Source organism: Monopterus albus, unplaced genomic scaffold, assembly GCF_001952655.1.
Source record: "Monopterus albus unplaced genomic scaffold, M_albus_1.0 scaffold314.1, whole genome shotgun sequence".
Taxonomy (NCBI): Eukaryota; Metazoa; Chordata; class Actinopteri; order Synbranchiformes; family Synbranchidae; genus Monopterus; species Monopterus albus.
The window spans coordinates 155,993-174,175 of record NW_018128194.1 but is presented as its reverse complement, the minus strand read 5'-3'; the positions used below and the strand labels follow the sequence as shown (position 1 = coordinate 174,175).

Sequence of the window (18,183 nt, the reverse complement as noted above, 5' to 3'; positions counted from 1 at the left end):
GTGTCTTCACAGTAAGTTGTAGCTGGAAACAGCTAGTTTGGCTCTGTACAAAGGTAAAGCATGTTATATCTCCTGTGTTTAATGTGCGCATGTACAAAAGTGTAAAAACAACAAGCTATGGCTTTCTCAAGTGTCAAGTGCATGAGTATTTCTTGGCCATGAGCAGCCTTTTTTTTGTTGTTTTTTTTTTTTGTTTTTTTACAGTGTCACTATGCCCACATGCTGTTGGTTGACAAGCAGTTCTAGCATGTAACTCCCCTAAAACCATTGATGAAAAAAACAAAATACAATGAAATAATAAGTGCAGGTGGTGATATGTCAATCTGTGACCAATAAAATTGATCATAGTTTACTGTTTACCCTTGTTTCAAATCTTTATTCTAAGCTAGGCTAACTATGTCCAGACTTAATGTGACTAACTGACCCACTCTATTGTTATGTAAAGTATAGCCAGGACTTTAGTCCTGGTACAAGTTGCCTGAGTAGCAATATGTGAAATGTATTGATTGTTTTGAATGTTTGCCATTTTTGTTTGAAATATGACTTGAAATGAAACATTTACAGTTGCTGAGTGGCTAATCAATTCATCAACTAATCACTTCATCTCAAATATCACATAATCACTAAGTACATTTGGAGTTTACCGATAATCTTTTTGACATAGATCATCATTTCGTTAGCATTAATCATTCTTTGTATGACTGCTTATATTCACAACAGATTCCACAGAGGAAGCATAAATGTGTGTTCTTTGATTAGTATTTGGGTCAGTAGTTTTTTTCATGCAGTCTATCCATTCTCAAAACCATTCTTTCTAGTTGATACAAGTGTAACTTTTTTTAAGCAGTTGCCTTTGTTTGCTGTTAATATTGGCATCAGCTTATCTGATCTCATGCAGCTCCTCAGTGGTGGTAGCTAGATGGAGCGTCTCTGTCTCTGCTCATGTGGAATAATGCAATCTGGTCACTTTATTTTTGAAGGTAGTGCTCACATTTGGACACTGTGTGAGATTTCCAGTCGAGCTCTGTCACTAGCTGAGGAGGAAGTAAAAGTTTGTCTGTCTCAGCAGACCCCTCTCTGTTCCACTGCACTCGTAATCTTTTTCCTCCCCCCTTTGCTTTTAGAGAAGGAACTCACTGCAGTGCAGATTAATCAGAGGGATTTAATTAACTTGGCTCCGGCACACACATCAAACCTGGCGACAAGACACGCTATAAACTCAGCCAATTATCGCCTGCTAGAGGGGCAGTTGGGGGGTAGGGGAGTGGGGATTGCGTGTGTGTGTGTGTGTATATATGTGTGTATATATACGTGTGTGTATAAACTTAAAGGATAATTGCTGTGAAATTTGGTACATTCATACGCAGAAGATGCCTTGTACTAACTTTTTATTCCCTGCCCAAATGTTAACTAAGATGGTGAGCATGGTACACTATAGCCTATCTGCTAAAAATCATCATATCATTATCACTGTCAGCATGCTGAATTGAGAACTGTGTCCATTCAGGAGCAAGAATGAGCCAGGATAGCTGTACCATACCAGTTACTAACAATGTAGAGTAAGGACAGAACATAAATGTGCTTTTCTTCCATGTAAGGGGGGAAGTCAGTTTCTTATTTGTTTGCCATGGCAGAACATAATAATTATAGAGCTGGAGGAAAGGTTTCTTTGATGTTTAGGCATGCTTGGCAGTGTGTTACACTGATATTTGTGAAATGAGCAGAAGAGTAATTTTATGCTGCATTCACCTGAGATGAAAACTCTGTCTTTGAAGAGATACTAAGATGGTTTATGATCATGCTTAGAGCCATGTGACAGAGTTGATGATACAGTCGGTACAGAAAGTTTTCAGACCATTCAAGTTTTCCACATTTTATGTTTCAGACTCATCTTAAAATTGATTCAGTTCTTGTTTTTCTCACCAGTGTACAAATAATACTCCACAACAATCAAGTGAAAACAAGTTTTTAGAGTGTTTTTTTTGTTTGTTTTTGTTTTTTTTAAATAAAAGTAAAAGACTGAACTCTCCCATGTACAGAAGTATTCAGACCCTTCACTTAGTATTTGGCGTCTTTGTTTTGGAATTTTACTTGGTTACCTTTGGTAACAATGACAGCCTCAAGTCCTCTTGAGAATGAAGCTGCAAGCTTGGCACCTTTCTTTTGTAAATTTCCTCCATTCTTCTTGGTAGAATTGTTCAAGGTCAGACAGGTTGGATGGGGAGCATTGGTACACAGCCATTTTCAGGTTTCTCCAGAGATGTACTGTTGGGTTCAGGTATAGACTCTAGCTGGGCCACTCCAAGACTTTTACAGGGTTTTCCCAAAGCCACTCCTGTGTTTTCTTGGTGGTATGACTCAGATCATTGTTTTGTTGAAATGTAAACTTTCACCCCAGCCTGAGATCCTGAGTACTCTGGAGGTTTTCATTCAGAATTGCTTTACATTTTTCTGCATCCATCCTTCCCTCTATCCTGACTAGTCTCCCAGTTCCTGTCGCAGAAAACCATCCCCACTGCATGATGCTGCCACCACTATGTTTGACTGTAGGGATGGTATTAATGAGGTTTGCATTTGAGTTGGCATGTTCTCCACATGCTTACATGGGTTTTGTCTGAATACAGTCCAAAGACATGCTGGTTAGGCTAAATTGACCAAGATCAATAGCTGTCTGATAAATAAGTACAGAAGAGTATGGATCTGAGCAAGCAATCTACATGTATGCCAACTTTTATTGGCAGTATTTACAGTACTGTGCAACAGTTAAAGTACCAAAAGTAAAGCAGCAATGCTTTCAAAAATAATGTAATGAAAAGATTTTATGCATCAATTGACTTTTTACTATTGCAGTAAACAGAAAAAAAACTAAGTCAGAAAATTCTTGCCATGAGCAGCCTTTGCTTTTCAAACAGCAGCAGTTTTCCTTGGTACACTTGAATATGCTCTTTCAAGCTACTAGTCAGGTAGGTTATTCCAGCATCTTGAAGAGCTGGTGGCCACAGTTATTCTGTGGATTCAGTCTTTCTCAATGTCGTCGGCTTCATTGTAATCCCAGGCTGACTTCATGATGTAGAGTTCAGGGCTCTGTGGGGGCCACACCATCTTTTGCAGGACTCCTTGTTCTTTATGATACAGACTGCATACCTGGGGTTGTTGTCAGTGTTGCAGAATGAATTAGGTACTAATCAGACACCTCCCTGATAGTATTGCAGGATGGTTAAGAATCTAAACATCTAAAGTGCCTACAACTTTTACACACTACTGTATGTGCAGATGAATGTTTGTATATTGTACAGTTTGGCCAATGATTTGTGAGATACTACTTATCTTTTCTAGTTTTTGACACATTGTCCTGTGTATGTTTAATTTTAACCTGAGGCTTTTGTGGCAGCTGCCCTCTTGTGCCAAGCAGAATGACAACTTGTATCTTCTGATGCAGTAGTTAGTATTGTTTGTATCAAAGGGCTCTAAGGTTAGTGATGCCAGATAATCTTGGATACAGTAGGTTTGGTGCTTGGCTTTATTTTTACAGACGTGCTCTGTATTTACCTTGTTTGTTGGTTTGCTTTTGTTTATATGTATTTTTGCATACTGTATTACTTAAATGTTCTGTGATTTGTTGATTTACAAAATCTGGAAAGGTTTTTCTTCTCTGCAATGCAGAGATTTTATTTGGATAAAGGATTATATAAATAGATGAACTTAACAAAATATGTATCTTGTAATGAAGAAAATAGTTAGAAATAATCTTTGAATAATTGTGCTTATATTTAGAGAGCAAACTGAAATATCACAAGCAGCACAGGCATGAACACAGTGTAATGCACTGCCCATTCACCCTGCTGCAGCTGTTGCTGCCATGGCAACCAAGATAGTGTCTGCTATAGCATGAGGATGATGTTTAGCTGTCAGTTTTCAGGATGTCAGTCTTGTGCACATGTTCATTATGTGAAGTTGACTTGGCATTCTCCACTAAGGGTGTGTGTGTGTACGGACCTATGCATCTGTTAGGTATTGTGGTTTACAGTATTCATGAATCACCTTGAAGTCACCTTGTTTTGCAAATGAAGCTCAAAAAGCAGCCATTCTGTCAACTTCTCTGTGTGTGTATGTGTATTCCACACATAACATTATTCTTGTCAGGGTAGAAAGCCTCTTTACTTGAAGGAACAGCAGTGAAATTTTACTTACTGTAAGTTCACAGCTCTTTAAGGCAGTGTTGGGCTTCCTTTGGTTTGTGTGTGGGTATGTGGAGTCATCCTGGTAGCCTTTACAACTCTTTAAACAGACTTCTTTATAGCCAGCCAACTGGGGCTACATGCTTGAACTTACTGACTCTGATCATTTATCTTTGTGTCTCTAGTTAAATCATCAGTCTTCCAAGTTGACTTGTCCAATTTTCTATACTGCCTGTGGTATCTGTGTCCACAGAACCACACACAGATGCATGTAAAAGCGGAAGCTGACACATATTGAGCAACAGGTTCAGAGTGGCTATGTGGCTGTTTGTCTCCATAGTAGGAACTTGTCACACAGTTTATCATATGTTGACTTTTTTTTTTTTTTTTACTTATACACAGTACAGAAAGTTTTCAGACCCTTTTTCACATTCTGTTATGTTTCAGACTCATCTTAAAATGGATTTTAAAAAAATGTCCTCATTCCACTCTACACACAGTACCCCACAATGATCAACAAGTTTTGATTGTTTTGAAAATTCATTAAAAATAAAAGACTGAAATTTCTCATTTACATAAGAACTTGGTTAAAGCACCTTCGGCAGCAATGACAGTTTCAAGCCTTCTTGAGAATGAAGCTGCAAGCTTGGCACCTTTTTGTTTTGTAAATTTCCTCCATTGTTTTTGACAGAATTGTTCAAGGTCAGCCAGGTTGGATGGGGAGCGTTGGTACATTTTCAGGTTTTTCCAGAGATGTGCTGTTGTGTTCAGGTCTGGACTCTGGCTAGGACTTTCACAGAGTTTTCTGGAAGCCACTCCTGTGTCTTCTTGGTGGTTTGCTTTGGTTCGTTGTCTTGTTGAGATGTAAACCTTCACCTCACCCTGAGATCTTGAGCACTCTGGAGGTTTTCATTCAGAATTGCTCTACATTTTTCTGCATCTGTCCTTCCTCTCCTGACTAGTTTCCCAGTTCCTGTTGCAGAAAACCACTGCATGATGCTGCCACCACCGTGTTTGAGTGTAGGGATGGTATTAATGAGGTGATGCTCAGTGCCCGGTTTTCTCCACACACACTGTTGGGAATTGTGGCTAATAGTTCAATCTTTGTTTCATCAGACCAGAGGACACTCTTTTTCTGTGTACTTCTCATGGTCTGAGAGTCCTTCAGGTGCCTTTTGCCAGACTTCTAGCGGGTGTCGTACCTTTTAGTGAGGAATGACTTTCGTCTGGCCGCTCTACTATAGAGGCCAGATTGGTGGAGTGCTGTGCTGATGGTTGTCCTTCTGTAAGGTTCTCCCGTCTTCAGAAAGGAACTCTTGATCTCATTCAGTGACCCTTGGGTTCTTGGTTACCTGTCTGACCAAGGTCCTTCATTCCCAATTACTCAGTTTGGCTGGGTGGCCAAGTTTGTGAAGACTGCTACTGGTTCCATTTGAGAATGATGGAGGCTGCTGTGCTCTTGGACAGTTTCAGTGCTGCAGAAATGATCTTGTATCCTTCCCCAGATCTGTGTCTTGATACAATGCTGTCTCGCAGGTGCATAGACAATTCTCTAGACCTCATGGCTTTGTTTTCACTCTGACATACACCATCAACTGTGAGACCTTATACAGAATACACCCAATTCAATAAATTAGGCACATGTGAATTCTAACCAAGCTGTAGAAGCATCTCAGTGACTGTCAATAGGAGTAGGATGCACCAGAGCTCAACTGTAAGTGTCATAACAAAGGGTCTGAATACTTATGTAAATGGGATGTCTTTTTTTTATTATTATATAAATTAATAAAACACTCCAAAACCTGTTTTAACTAAACTGAATCCAGTTTAAGATGAGTCTGAAAAATAACAAAATGTGTAAACTTGAAAGGGTCTGAATACTTTCCGTCTTGACTGTACTGCCAGTGGTCTAACTTCTCACCTTGCTGCAGTGATACCGAAGTAAACTCAAAGGTGTATCAGTACACCAGGTTTTGAAGTTTGATGAAACACTTAAACTCCACTGTTTTGAGAACTTGCACGAAAAGCTTAGAGCAATAGAGACTGAAGCAGTGGTATGAAAAATGTAGTCCAGTGCTTTTGAAGCATGAATGACCCATTTAGGAGGTGAGCTCTCAGCAAATCAAGCCAGCTGGGGATTTTTTTGTTTTTGTATTCAGCTCTTGTCAAAATCTGTTCACACCACAGATCTGCAAGGCCATGCCAAAAGTTTCTCTCTGACTTTGTTTGTAGTCATGGTTGTCCTGTTTTTCACTGAAGTATTTCCATCTGTCATGCTGATGATATGGGCACTATGACACTTGTGTATAATTTGGCTGGAGCTGCTAACTGCTTTGATTAGTCCAATAATGTTTAGACACAGCCAGTAGCACTTTTTCACACTCTTCTTCTGTGTCCTCTTCATTTTTTTCAGAACATGGATAAGACACAGCTCCCGTCTGTGACACTGATTGTGGGCTGTGGAGTGTCTTCACTGACACTGTTGCTGCTCATCATCATCTATGTGTCTGTCTGGAGGTGAGATCAGAATGACAATAAGAATCACATTTATTGACCAAGTATGTTTAAACACATAAGGAATTGGTCTCTGTTACAGAAATTATGGAAAATATGTGCATTGAAAATAGGAAAGAAGAAGAAAATGGGGGGAATATATATATATATATTGGGTGCTGGTTTATGTTATACAGACATGCGTTAAGTGTTCATCAGAGTTCTGGCCTGGGGAAAGAAACTGTCCTTGTGTCTGGTTGTTTTGATGTACAGTGACCTGTAGCACTGTCCAGAGGGGAGGAGTTCAAACTGTTTGCACTGGAAACACGAGACTGTAAAGACAGAAGCATTAGCATCGGCACAAACTGTCATCTTGTTAGTTAAAGGTGCATTAATAAATTTTTTATGCCTCCGCACAAGTGATGATATGTAAGGAACGGTTTGAGGGAATTTCTTCAAATTTGGTACAAATGTCCACTTGGACTCAAGGATGAACTGCTTAGTTTTTGTTGGTCAGTGGTCAAAGGTCAGTGACCTTACATCCGTGTGATTTCTGTGAATTTGACTGGTTGGTGGAGGTATACAAGTGCAAGGAGGTAGACTGACATGTCCTGACTACTGCAGCCACTGTAATAGCTAAACAAGCACTTCACCTATAGTTTTAGAGGTAAAACAGGGGCTTCAGTGAGTGGACCATGGGCAAAGCGGTGAAGATGTCACATTTCTGCAAGATTGTGTTCTGCTTGTTCAACAGCTGTTTGATAAACTGCTCATACAGTCTCTATTACTAGCTGATTGTTGCACTGTAGGATGATCCTTCATATCCTCTGCTCTCCCTCTGCTCAGCTGTGTGTGAGAGAGAGAAAGAGAGCGAAGCACATCTCATCTGTCCTCTAAACAGAGAGCAACACAGCGATAATTACAGTGGAAAAGCAACACAGGACTGTGCACATCAACCCTTGAGGTTATGCAAGGTAAAGGTTAAAGGAAGCACAGGGTGTACCTTAGCCTTAACAGACTAACAAGTCCCAGCTCTACAGCAGCACAATGTCAAATGACAATGAGGAGACAATCCTGAAAAGAGTCAGTCAAATCTGAGTCTTTTGGCTGCTTTTAATACTCAGCATCCCAAAAAGCCAGACTGTTAATCCCAGTTTTTGCTCTTTATTGGTCCCACTCTCTCTGTGAAGAACAATGTGACCTCTTTTCTCTGGCAGCCACTGTTTTGGACTTTTAGCAGATGAAAGGTGCTTTGTGAGTGGCTGTTGGAAATGATGGCTGGCTTTTGAAAAAGGCTTCTTATAACCTCCACAAGGTGGCAGGTGGGGCTAATGTCTGGTCTGACTATCAGAACAGAGGGTCCAGAAGCGGGAATAGCAGCAGAGGGGCTGTAGGCAGCAGAGTGTCATGGAATGGATTAGTATAGCTGAGAGACACTATCTGCTGCCTCATTTTCACTGGATTTTTCAGACTGCAAAATCTTAGCTAATGCACATTTAACCTGAAACGCAAAAAGAGACTCTGCTACTAAATATAAAAACAGATGAGAGAAAGATTCTCCTAGCATGTTCTGGATGAGTGGTTTCAATAGAAAACAGAGAAAATATAACCGTCCCTGCTGCCTAACGTCAGGTCCACTTGCCTCTCTTCCGCCTTTCTCTCCCCTGCTCTCTCGACTTGCGGGATCTGCACCTCAGCTGTGTTGCATTCGGTAATTAGCGACTCGTTTGTCTGTGCGCACAGCTGGGGTGCTTTCCTATGATTACCTTTCCTCCTTATTTATACCTATGGCATAGGTTGTCACCGGAGCATTAACTTACCTAACTTGCATACCCCGTAACAGACCTATAGTTGTGGTATGTACCATACGTCGTTTTGTTTTCCACAATGACAGTTCCTGTGCTGTAGATCTCATTTTGTACGTTGGTTACATGTTTTGTGTTATTCGCCTCTAGACGTTCACGCTGACGGTTCCTGTGCTGTGGATTTCCTTTTTCGTTAGCCAATCCTCCTGGGTAGTTTGTCTATTCACCTGTCCGTCCTGTTCCTCCCACTCTCCTGGTTTCTGCCGTTAGCCTGTCTACTCCCCTGGTCATCCTGGTCTCCTCAGCCGTCTTTACCCAGCCCTGGTTGTATGTGTTCATTGACTCTGTTCCTTTTTGTGATTCCCACCATTAAACCACCTTTTTTACTAGCACCTGGGTCAGCAATCTTGAGTCCTACCTCAGTTCTCCCTCACCCTCCTGGTTAGGGGGACTAAACCATAACACTTAAAGTGCCTTAGATTTTGTGTTATTTATTTATCTACTTTATATTTCATTTGTATTGTGTGGCATTCATATGGACAGCAAAGTAAGAATTTCATTGTACAGGGAAACATGTTTCCTAACTGTGCATATGACAAACACTTTGACCTTTTAACTTTTTCTCATAAAAGCATTCAGGAGTGGAAAAACAGAAGTCAAGTGCACAATATGTGGCTGTTTTCAATAGACTCCTCACTGGTTTCTTTTCTGAAATAATTTGGTTTACTTCTGCAATTCACAGCTCAATTCTGAACAAAATAGGTTTAAAAAAAGTGAAATTTGTGAATGTACACAGTGATCGACAGTGAGTCATTCATATGGATGCTGTAAGTAAATACCACTGAATTGAATGCACCGTTATGTTGGACACACAGTGTGTGAGCTTATCTGGACTGCTAAGACCAGTGCCATTTTCTTACATAACTGCATGCAGCTTTCTGATAATAAAAGATAGTATATGGCAGAACTATATCTTAAAATTGTCCATCAAATGATGTGCTGACTTTCAAGTAAACCAGTAACCATATTAAACTGGTTTAGGTACTGCTGGGCAAAACCTTGATTTAATGGTTTATTGTTTTAAAATTATCTGTAGTTTTGTGTTATTTCATAATTTGTTTCAGATGTGTAAAGGTTTTTATGCCTCTGTGTCAGTGATAGCTGTGGCCAGAGGCAGCATTTTTTCAGGTAGCCCCTACATCCTTCCCATCCTTATGAACATATTCCTGGAATGCTCTGAGGAATTTCTTTATTAAATTGGGTACAAGTGTCCACATGGACTCAAGGATGAACTGATTAGATTTTGGTGGTTACAGGTCAGATCAAGGTCACAGTGACCTCATGTCTTGTGAATTTGACAGGTTGGCAGAGGCGTACAGCCATGAAGAGGTAATTCTAGTTTGTTTCATGCAGTGCATAACAGTGGATCAATTGCATTAAATATAGTTTGTTTGGTTGTTGTGTGACGATACATGGTAATGTTGAATAAAATATGCTGCTGGCTCTAATGTTTCTTTGTTCTGCTGTGGAAAGCTTATTCAGTTTTCTTCAAATGTATATAGTCTGAATTTTGATAGTCCGCTGACACCGTGCAGACAGAAACTGGCACAAATGAACACAATGACAAGGTGGACAAATGAAGTGAAAAACATGTTGAACCTGGGGCTGGGAAAGGGAAAGTCTGAAATTCACATTGAAACACAAAATGCATCATTTTACATAATCAAATCATTGCTATTATCCAGAAAAGGCACAAAACCCAACTACTGATCTTGACAAGATTCACAGTAAGAGGGTTTTTTTTTTACGTTCCCTTCTTTTTAATGCAGGTACATTCGGTCTGAGCGCTCAGTCATCCTCATCAACTTCTGCCTTTCCATCATCTCCTCCAATGCCCTTATTCTGATTGGGCAGACTCAGACACGGAATAAAGTAAGAGCCAATCAGAATCTCGGATGCACAATCACAGTGAGTCACTTTGTGTGATTACATATACATTAAAAATCTTTTTTCTGACATGTTCTCTGTGGCCTTGTCTTATTCTATTGTTTCAGATCTTGTGCACCCTGATTGCTGCGTTCCTTCATTTCTTCTTCCTATCCTCATTCTGCTGGGTTCTGACAGAGGCGTGGCAGTCATACATGGCTGTGACGGGACGCCTCAGGAATCGGATTATACGCAAGCGCTTCCTGTGTCTTGGCTGGGGTGAGCTTTCTGTCCGCTGTTCATTATGTCATTCATATGGTCTCTGTCACTTCTCCTTGTTAAAGTTTGATTTTCCTCCCAGGTCTCCCTGCATTAGTTGTGGCTATCTCAGTGGGATTCACTAAGGCAAAGGGATATGGAACACCAAGCTAGTAAGCATGCTTTTCTATCAATCTCTCACCATCTACCTTCTCGCAGGTTAAGGATTTATGATTTCAGTATAATTAACCTCTCTCTTTCTTTGTGTCATCTTCTACCACCCTCATTCATGCACATACTCCTCTGCCTTTATTCTATCCTTTCTCCTTCTATCTTTTCATATTCCTCTCTGCCACTTTCCTCCATCATCATCTTTTCTAATCACATCACTCTTTGCCTGTTTCCTTGTAGCTGCTGGCTATCTCTGGAAGGAGGGCTTCTTTATGCATTTGTTGGACCTGCTGCCGCTGTTGTCTTGGTATTTCCTCTTTCACTTTAAGTCTGTCTGTCAGTTTGCTTATATGCTATCTCTGCAGGATTTATAATAGTAAGAATGTTAACAAGCTTAGTTATAATGTTATCATGTTAAACAATTTTTTATTTAGAACATTCTAAACTAATTAACGGCATATATATAACATCAAAGTGGGTCTACAGTCATACTAAAGATAGTTTTTAAAACTTCTTATCCTATGGTCCTACACCAGGCCCTAGACAGTTTAACAGTAAACAAAAAATACTATCACAAAGTTAACAGTTTACTTTATGTTCTGCAATGAGTAGCACATGGTCCATTTACACAGCTCCCGTTTAAATAATTCATATACAGTAGTATGCAAAAGCTTGGGCACCTTCAATTTTCATTTATGTACTCAAAACAAAGAAAAAAAAAACATTACTAAGTACTGACTTTATTGGGTGCCGGAACCTTTGCCATGTTCTTGTTTTTTTCCCCCTCTATTTTGTAAGTTCATGAAACAAAGAGTAACATTGCATTAACACTTCAAGAAAGGCAGTTTTTATTTCAGTTTGCTCTGAGTATTGCATTAGCTTCTTTTTGCTTAAAATAAATAAATAAAATGTCATTTACCCAAACAATTGCATACAACTGTATAATCTCCACCTCCACTCCCCTCATGTTCAGTATAAATCACAGACATGAGCACTGGCAGAACACACACTACAGTGACACTGAGTCCTTGTTTCACTAATCAAATCCATTAGCTACAGTTTCAGTGATTCACTTCCCAGTGCTTCTTTCCCACCTACAAGTGAACAGCGTGGTTCAGCTGCGCTTTTTCCACGAGCTGCTTTTTTAATAAAGCGCTACTGCTCCAGCTGGCAGCCACACTGGAGGCCCAGCTCACTCTGAATAGCAGGGTGGATTGTAAAACAGATTTTTGTAGACGGTGAATCCTCAAAGCACTAAAATAGTAGGAATTACTACAGTCATAGATTTACCCCACCCCCCGCCTGTGGTTTCACACAGCTTATATTTTATGTATGATTTCTTTTTTCAGCACACCATTTGTATTTAAACTTTTTTTTTTTATTATTTCTCATGCTTCACTGGGTGCTTGATAGTTTTTGTTACTAACATTTAAGATGGCATAGTCCACAGTGCAGAGCCAACAGTAGGTAGGCTAGTGTGTGTGTGTGTGTGTGTGTGAGATAACAATTATGTGCATGCTGCTGTCATCATCTTGTCATGTTGACCATCATCATCAGAATAGCCCTGCATGTTCTGAAGTGATGAAACTGTCTTTGCTCTGCTTTAATCCTGTGCCTCTTCTCTTTGGCAGGTAAACATGGTTATTGGGATTCTCGTTTTTAACAAACTGGTGTCCAAAGATGGCATTACTGATATGAAACTAAAGGAGAGGGCGGGGTATGCCTTATACCACACATCCATTGTACACAGTGACCTATAACCAGCCTGAGAGCTTAGCTGGGGGGTGGGAAATAGGACAATACAAGCACAGTTATTAGGTGTTTGACTGAAATTATCTTCAATCTTCATTCCAGGCTTTGCTTATTGGCTGAAGATACTACATCAATTTTAACACAAGAAGAGCAGGAAAAACAGAATCATTTGAAAAAAAGATCAATATCAATAATAAGATAAGAGACCAAAAAACTTTTTGTCATCTGACTAAAACTGTGATTAAGGCCACTGACTTAGAGCTAAATAAAAGACAAAGAATGTGAAAGAACAAAGGAGAAAGTTGTGGGGAAGACTGTCTGGTTATTGGTCCTGCACAGACTGAGCAAGATGATGACTCATCTCATTGCTTTCTTTTAAGTTTCAAATGTGTCACATTTTCCTCCAGCTGCTTTTTGTTTGCAGGTGTTGCTTTTGATGTAAACTTCTGTAAATCCATCCTTTTTTTTTTTGTTCTCTTGTTTTGTTGTTTCTAGTAAAGGGAAGCAGGGCAAGAGCTCACTAAAAATAAAAGAAAGGAAAACTTTTGTATCTCACCATTTAGTTGGTTTTATATATCGGCTTTGTTAATTATGCTACCATTGTACTTGGGAAAGTAACTGCTGAGACTGGAATGTTGTGAAGTAGTTCTAACAAGGCAAGACATCTCAGCGCTTTGGTCAGTACATTGTTATCATAACCAACAGAACAAATGAGGAAAGCTACAGAAAGAAAACTCAAGTTGCAATAAAATTGTAGTTTTTCATTAAATTCTTTTTCACTCCTCAGCTAGCATCTTGTTAATTCAGTTCAGTTCACTTTAGTTTTATTTGTATGGCACTTTACACACAACACATTTGATCCAAAATGCTTTACAACACTCAGAGGATAACAAACAGCAAGAAAAGGCACAATAAAGGCAGTTGGGTCATTTCAGTTCAGTGAAGGTATGAACATAAAAGATGGTATTAACTTGACAAACCAGCATGCTGTTGTACAGTACAATACATTATGGCCTATTACTGGCCTTTCATTAAGGAACAATTATTATGATGCCCACCAAACCTTCACATCAATTGTTTTTTGCACAAGCCCACATAAACCTAGACAAGACACCCCCAGTGAAGTGGTGCATGTCACTGCGTACATTTTTGTCCTATGCTCAAAAATAGGTGCAGTTATCTTTCATTCTCTCCCCTGACTGACTGCGTGCTACAGACAGCAGTTGATATATGTTGGTCTGCGCACTAAATATTGCGGGCTGCCAGAAAATTAATGATGCAATATCTTGAACCTTCAAGATATTCCTCAACCAACCATGTTGCATCATTCAGTATGCAGCATGAAAACAGAAGGTGTGAGGTAGGTAAATAGTCTTATACTTGTATAGCGCTTTTCTATGCTTTACAGCACACTCCAAGCGCTTTTACACTACTTGGCCATTCACACTCCCAAATTCACACACCAGTGACATCACCGGGAGCAACTGGGGGTTCAGTGTCTTGCTCAAGGACACTTTAACATGTTGACTGGACAACCAGGAATCGAGCCGCTAATCCTCCGGTTAGGAAACAAACCGCTCTACCTCCTGAGCCACAGCCGCCCCAGGTAGGGTTGTCAATAGTCTCCCATAGCAAAGGAAGCCCAGGTGAGAGGCCAGACTAACTGTAATGAGAAAGAGTCGTCCCTCCCATCTTTCTGCCACAGCTCACTAAGGAACTACTGGTCAGGGAAATAAAAGATGGGCATTTGTCTTAAATAGACTGACTTTGAAAGATACCAGTTCAAATGACTTTAGTGGGACAGCTGAAGCTTAATTTGAGTCTTAGACTTGAGCATTAACTTTTTTCATAGAACAAGGGTTTTGTGTATGTTGGCCCTTGTTTTTTATGGCATAGCCACATTCCAAGAGAAAAGCTTCAGGGTCAGTGTGGAGTAACCCTATTCTAACATACAGTATGAAACGGCATATCAGTGTGAACATTCCAAACCCATTTTTTTAAAGTTGTGGTCATGAGAATTGAAACTGTTACTAGCCACATGTGATTTGAAGCTAAAAATGTCATTGGGCTGACACCACAGAGCTCCTGCACCCTGCTCCCCTTTACCCTGCAGCCTGTTTTGTCTCCACTGGCATTGTTGGTGCATTCAAATGTTATTTTATTTTCACTGTCTCTGAAAAATGTTTGCTTTCTTCAATGATGTCTCTGTTCTACTGTATTTATTTTTGCTGTCTGAATTGTCATGTTTGCACAGAATCCCCTTTCTCTCACTCAGGGCTTTCCAATCAGGAACACATCAGTCTCAGAGGCCCCCTCCCATGTCATCAATGATTGGGTAAAAAAAACAAACCCTGCCCATCCCACTCTTCTTAATGTATGGCTACCAGCCCCGCCCATCACCAAACCTGCTGAATCCTCTAGCAAGCATTTCTGATTGGCTTACTATTACTTTGTGTCTATTTACCTCACTGTTTGCCTATTGACCTTGCAATTTATGCTACCTCCCGTTAGCTGGATGGAATATAACACACTACTGCCTCAGATTCTGAAATGCTTTTAGAGAAACTGACCTTCTTCAACAGTAACAAATGCTAGTCACCTCAGAAATATTAATATTTTCTTTTCACTTGAACGGTGTGCAAATGCGTGTGCACTAGCTTAGTGAGATGCTTATGATTGAGTCTGTGTGTGTATTTTGTAACCTTTTGAGTAACTCCTAGGAATATAGACAGTCTTATAGTAAAGACTTGTGACATTGCTGCTTGGATTTAATAGCCTTTGTTGTGAATGTCAAAAATAAGTTTAGCATATTCTCTCCAGTAATTTTATTTAGTTATTTGTCATGTCTCAAGCTTATTGTTCTCAGTGACTTTATTTTACCAGAGTCATTAAAACAGAAAAAATGAAAGAACTGGAATTTGGAACTTTATGCCTAAATTTCAACCTAGAGTGTGATCTAAGATTGGAGCACAGAAATTCATTCTTAACCTCATCAGTCTCAGTTTAAGGTACATCTATTAGAATTTTTAGCTTTTAGCTGTGCCTCACAGCCTTCAACAACCAGTGAAAGTGGTTCAAGTGCCAGGTGCCATACTCTCACATGACCTGTCTCAAACCAGATAATGGTGTGATCAATCGTCTACTCCACACTTGTCCTTCTGCAAGTCTTGGATCTGGACTTCAGTGGTCACCTCTTAAAGTCTTACCTGTAACTCCAGTCTAGGGTGTGAATGTGCTAGTGCTGCCACAACCAGCTTAGTCTCTGCTAAAGAAAAAGCCTTGGGAGAAATGTTTACTTGTGCCCATATCATTAGTTAAGTTGCCATGAAGTAGAATGACTAGCGCATCAGTGGGCACAGCAACCCTGTCAGTGAGGCCCCTGTGATGGGTGATGTTGGACAGGCCTAATGATTGATCCTTTGCCAGGTGTATAGTATATCTATCCATGTAACCATTTTCTCCCACTTACACTATCAGGTAACCTAAATGTACTTTTTTTTTTTTGCCAATTGGGCCCTGTTCCAGGAGGATACCGAGGCTTTGGCAGGAAACACAGGATACAGTGCCTTGCGAAAGTATTCGGCCCCCTTGAACTTTGCGACCTTTTGCCACATTTCAGGCTTCAAACATAAAGATATAAAACTGTAATTTTTTGTGAAGAATCAACAACAAGTGGGACACAATCATGAAGTGGAACGAAATTTATTGGATATGTCAAACTTTTTTAACAAATAAAAAAACTGAAAAATTGGGCGTGCAAAATTATTCAGCCCCCTTAAGTTAATACTTTGTAGCGCCACCTTTTGCTGCGATTACAGCTGTAAGTCACTTGGGGTATGTCTCTATCAGTTTTGCACATCGAGAGACGGAAATTTTTGCCCATTCCTCCTTGCAAAACAGCTCGAGCTCAGTGAGGTTGGATAGAGAGCGTTTGTGAACAGCAGTTTTCAGTTCTTTCCACAGATTCTCGATTGGATTCAGGTCTGGACTTTGACTTGGCCATTCTAACACCTGGATATGTTTATTTGTGAACCATTCCATTGTAGATTTTGCTTTATGTTTTGGATCATTGTCTGGGGGGGGGGGGGGGGTCTCTTTCTCATGCAGAAAGCTATTTACAGGGAAATGCGATGGATTAGCTGAAGCTCATCAATAGGGAGCGCCTGCTCACCCGGTGCTTTACAGACTGGCCACCAATCGAAGGGAATTTCAATATTTACCTACATCCTCGTTTTGTTAGTTGCAGTTAAGCAAACACGCAATTCGCTAATTCATGTTAGTGGATGAGTGAGACTTGTTTAAGTATTTTCCTTCCACGCTAATGATGATTCATTTGAATGACTTTAGGTGTGAATTTTGACTCACGGGCCATTGAATACAGATAAACAACAGGGTGGTTCGTTTTAACATCTATCCATGAGCCAATTTAACGATCATATTACAATTACATTAACTGGGCAGATAGTTTTGTTCTGACCTATTGTACATATGTTATTTGTCTGTCACACACACACACTCCTGCAAACAGAAGTATATAAAATGTATTCACACACTGTTGGAGTGAGATGAAATACACAAGGATTAAAGGCACCCAACACCACAAAGTCACATCACAAAATGCCAAAACAGTCAAAAGTGCATTCATCAGTCTACATGAATTAAATCGATCGTTTCATGTATTTGTTTTATACAGTGTGGCTCCGATGGCATTAGTACCCCTGCAGAGGCAGATCATGAGGAATTGTTTAGTGTTAGGCTGTACCGGAGATCTTTGAGTTCTGAAAATCATTTTCGAGCTGAGGTTAACAATTGTTTAGGTCCTTTTGATGAAGGAAAGCAAAGCAACAAATTACTGAAAAAGTCTAGTTTGTGTTGGCCGCTACAAAGTATTAACTTAAGGGGGCTGAATAATTTTGCACGCCCAATTTTTCAGTTTTTTATTTGTTAAAAAAGTTTGAAATATCCAATAAATTTCGTTCCACTTCATGATTGTGTCCCACTTGTTGTTGATTCTTCACAAAAAATTACAGTTTTATATCTTTATGTTTGAAGCCTGAAATGTGGCAAAAGGTCGCAAAGTTCAAGGGGGCCGAATACTTTCGCAAGGCACTGTATGTAAATGTACTCCTCCTGGGTCTCCTCATACTTGGGCTTGCTTGGAACAGCTCCACAGGGAGGCTTCCAGAAGGCCCAGCCACCTCAAGTTGCTTTTTTTTCAATCAGAATCAGAATCTGCTTTATTGTCCAGGTGCGTCGGACACACGAGGAATTTTACTCGACTCAGTGTAGAAGGACCACTGTCTTTGACAATGGCTATTGTTCTGGAATAACCTTATTTGTTTCAGTTCAGCCTGTCTCAGAACCGAGATGACTCTCCTGTTACTCAGTGTAGAAGGACCACTGTCTTTGACAATGGCTATTGTTCTGGAATAACCTTATTTGTTTCAGTTCAGCCTGTCTCAGAACCGAGATGACTCTCCTGTTACTCAGTGTAGAAGGACCACTGTCTTTGACAATGGCTATTGTTCTGGAATAACCTTATTTGTTTCAGTTCAGCCTGTCTCAGAACCGGGTCTGCAGCGATCCTCTCCGCCCTCCCG

The 18,183-nt window shown here is 40.1% G+C and overlaps 1 protein-coding gene across 1 annotated transcript in view; it reads left to right on the top strand.

The window, feature by feature from the left end:
* adgrb1a (adhesion G protein-coupled receptor B1a) overlaps positions 1–18,183 on the top strand; it is a 291,715-nt gene that overhangs the window by 207,505 nt on the left and 66,027 nt on the right. The window contains exons 19-25 of the mRNA XM_020623885.1: positions 6,592–6,695; positions 10,306–10,408; positions 10,531–10,681; positions 10,764–10,833; positions 11,072–11,138; positions 12,463–12,548; positions 14,859–14,918. Coding sequence (XP_020479541.1) covers positions 6,592–6,695; positions 10,306–10,408; positions 10,531–10,681; positions 10,764–10,833; positions 11,072–11,138; positions 12,463–12,548; positions 14,859–14,918 — 641 coding nt within the window. The remainder of the gene's footprint in view (positions 1–6,591; positions 6,696–10,305; positions 10,409–10,530; positions 10,682–10,763; positions 10,834–11,071; positions 11,139–12,462; positions 12,549–14,858; positions 14,919–18,183) is intronic.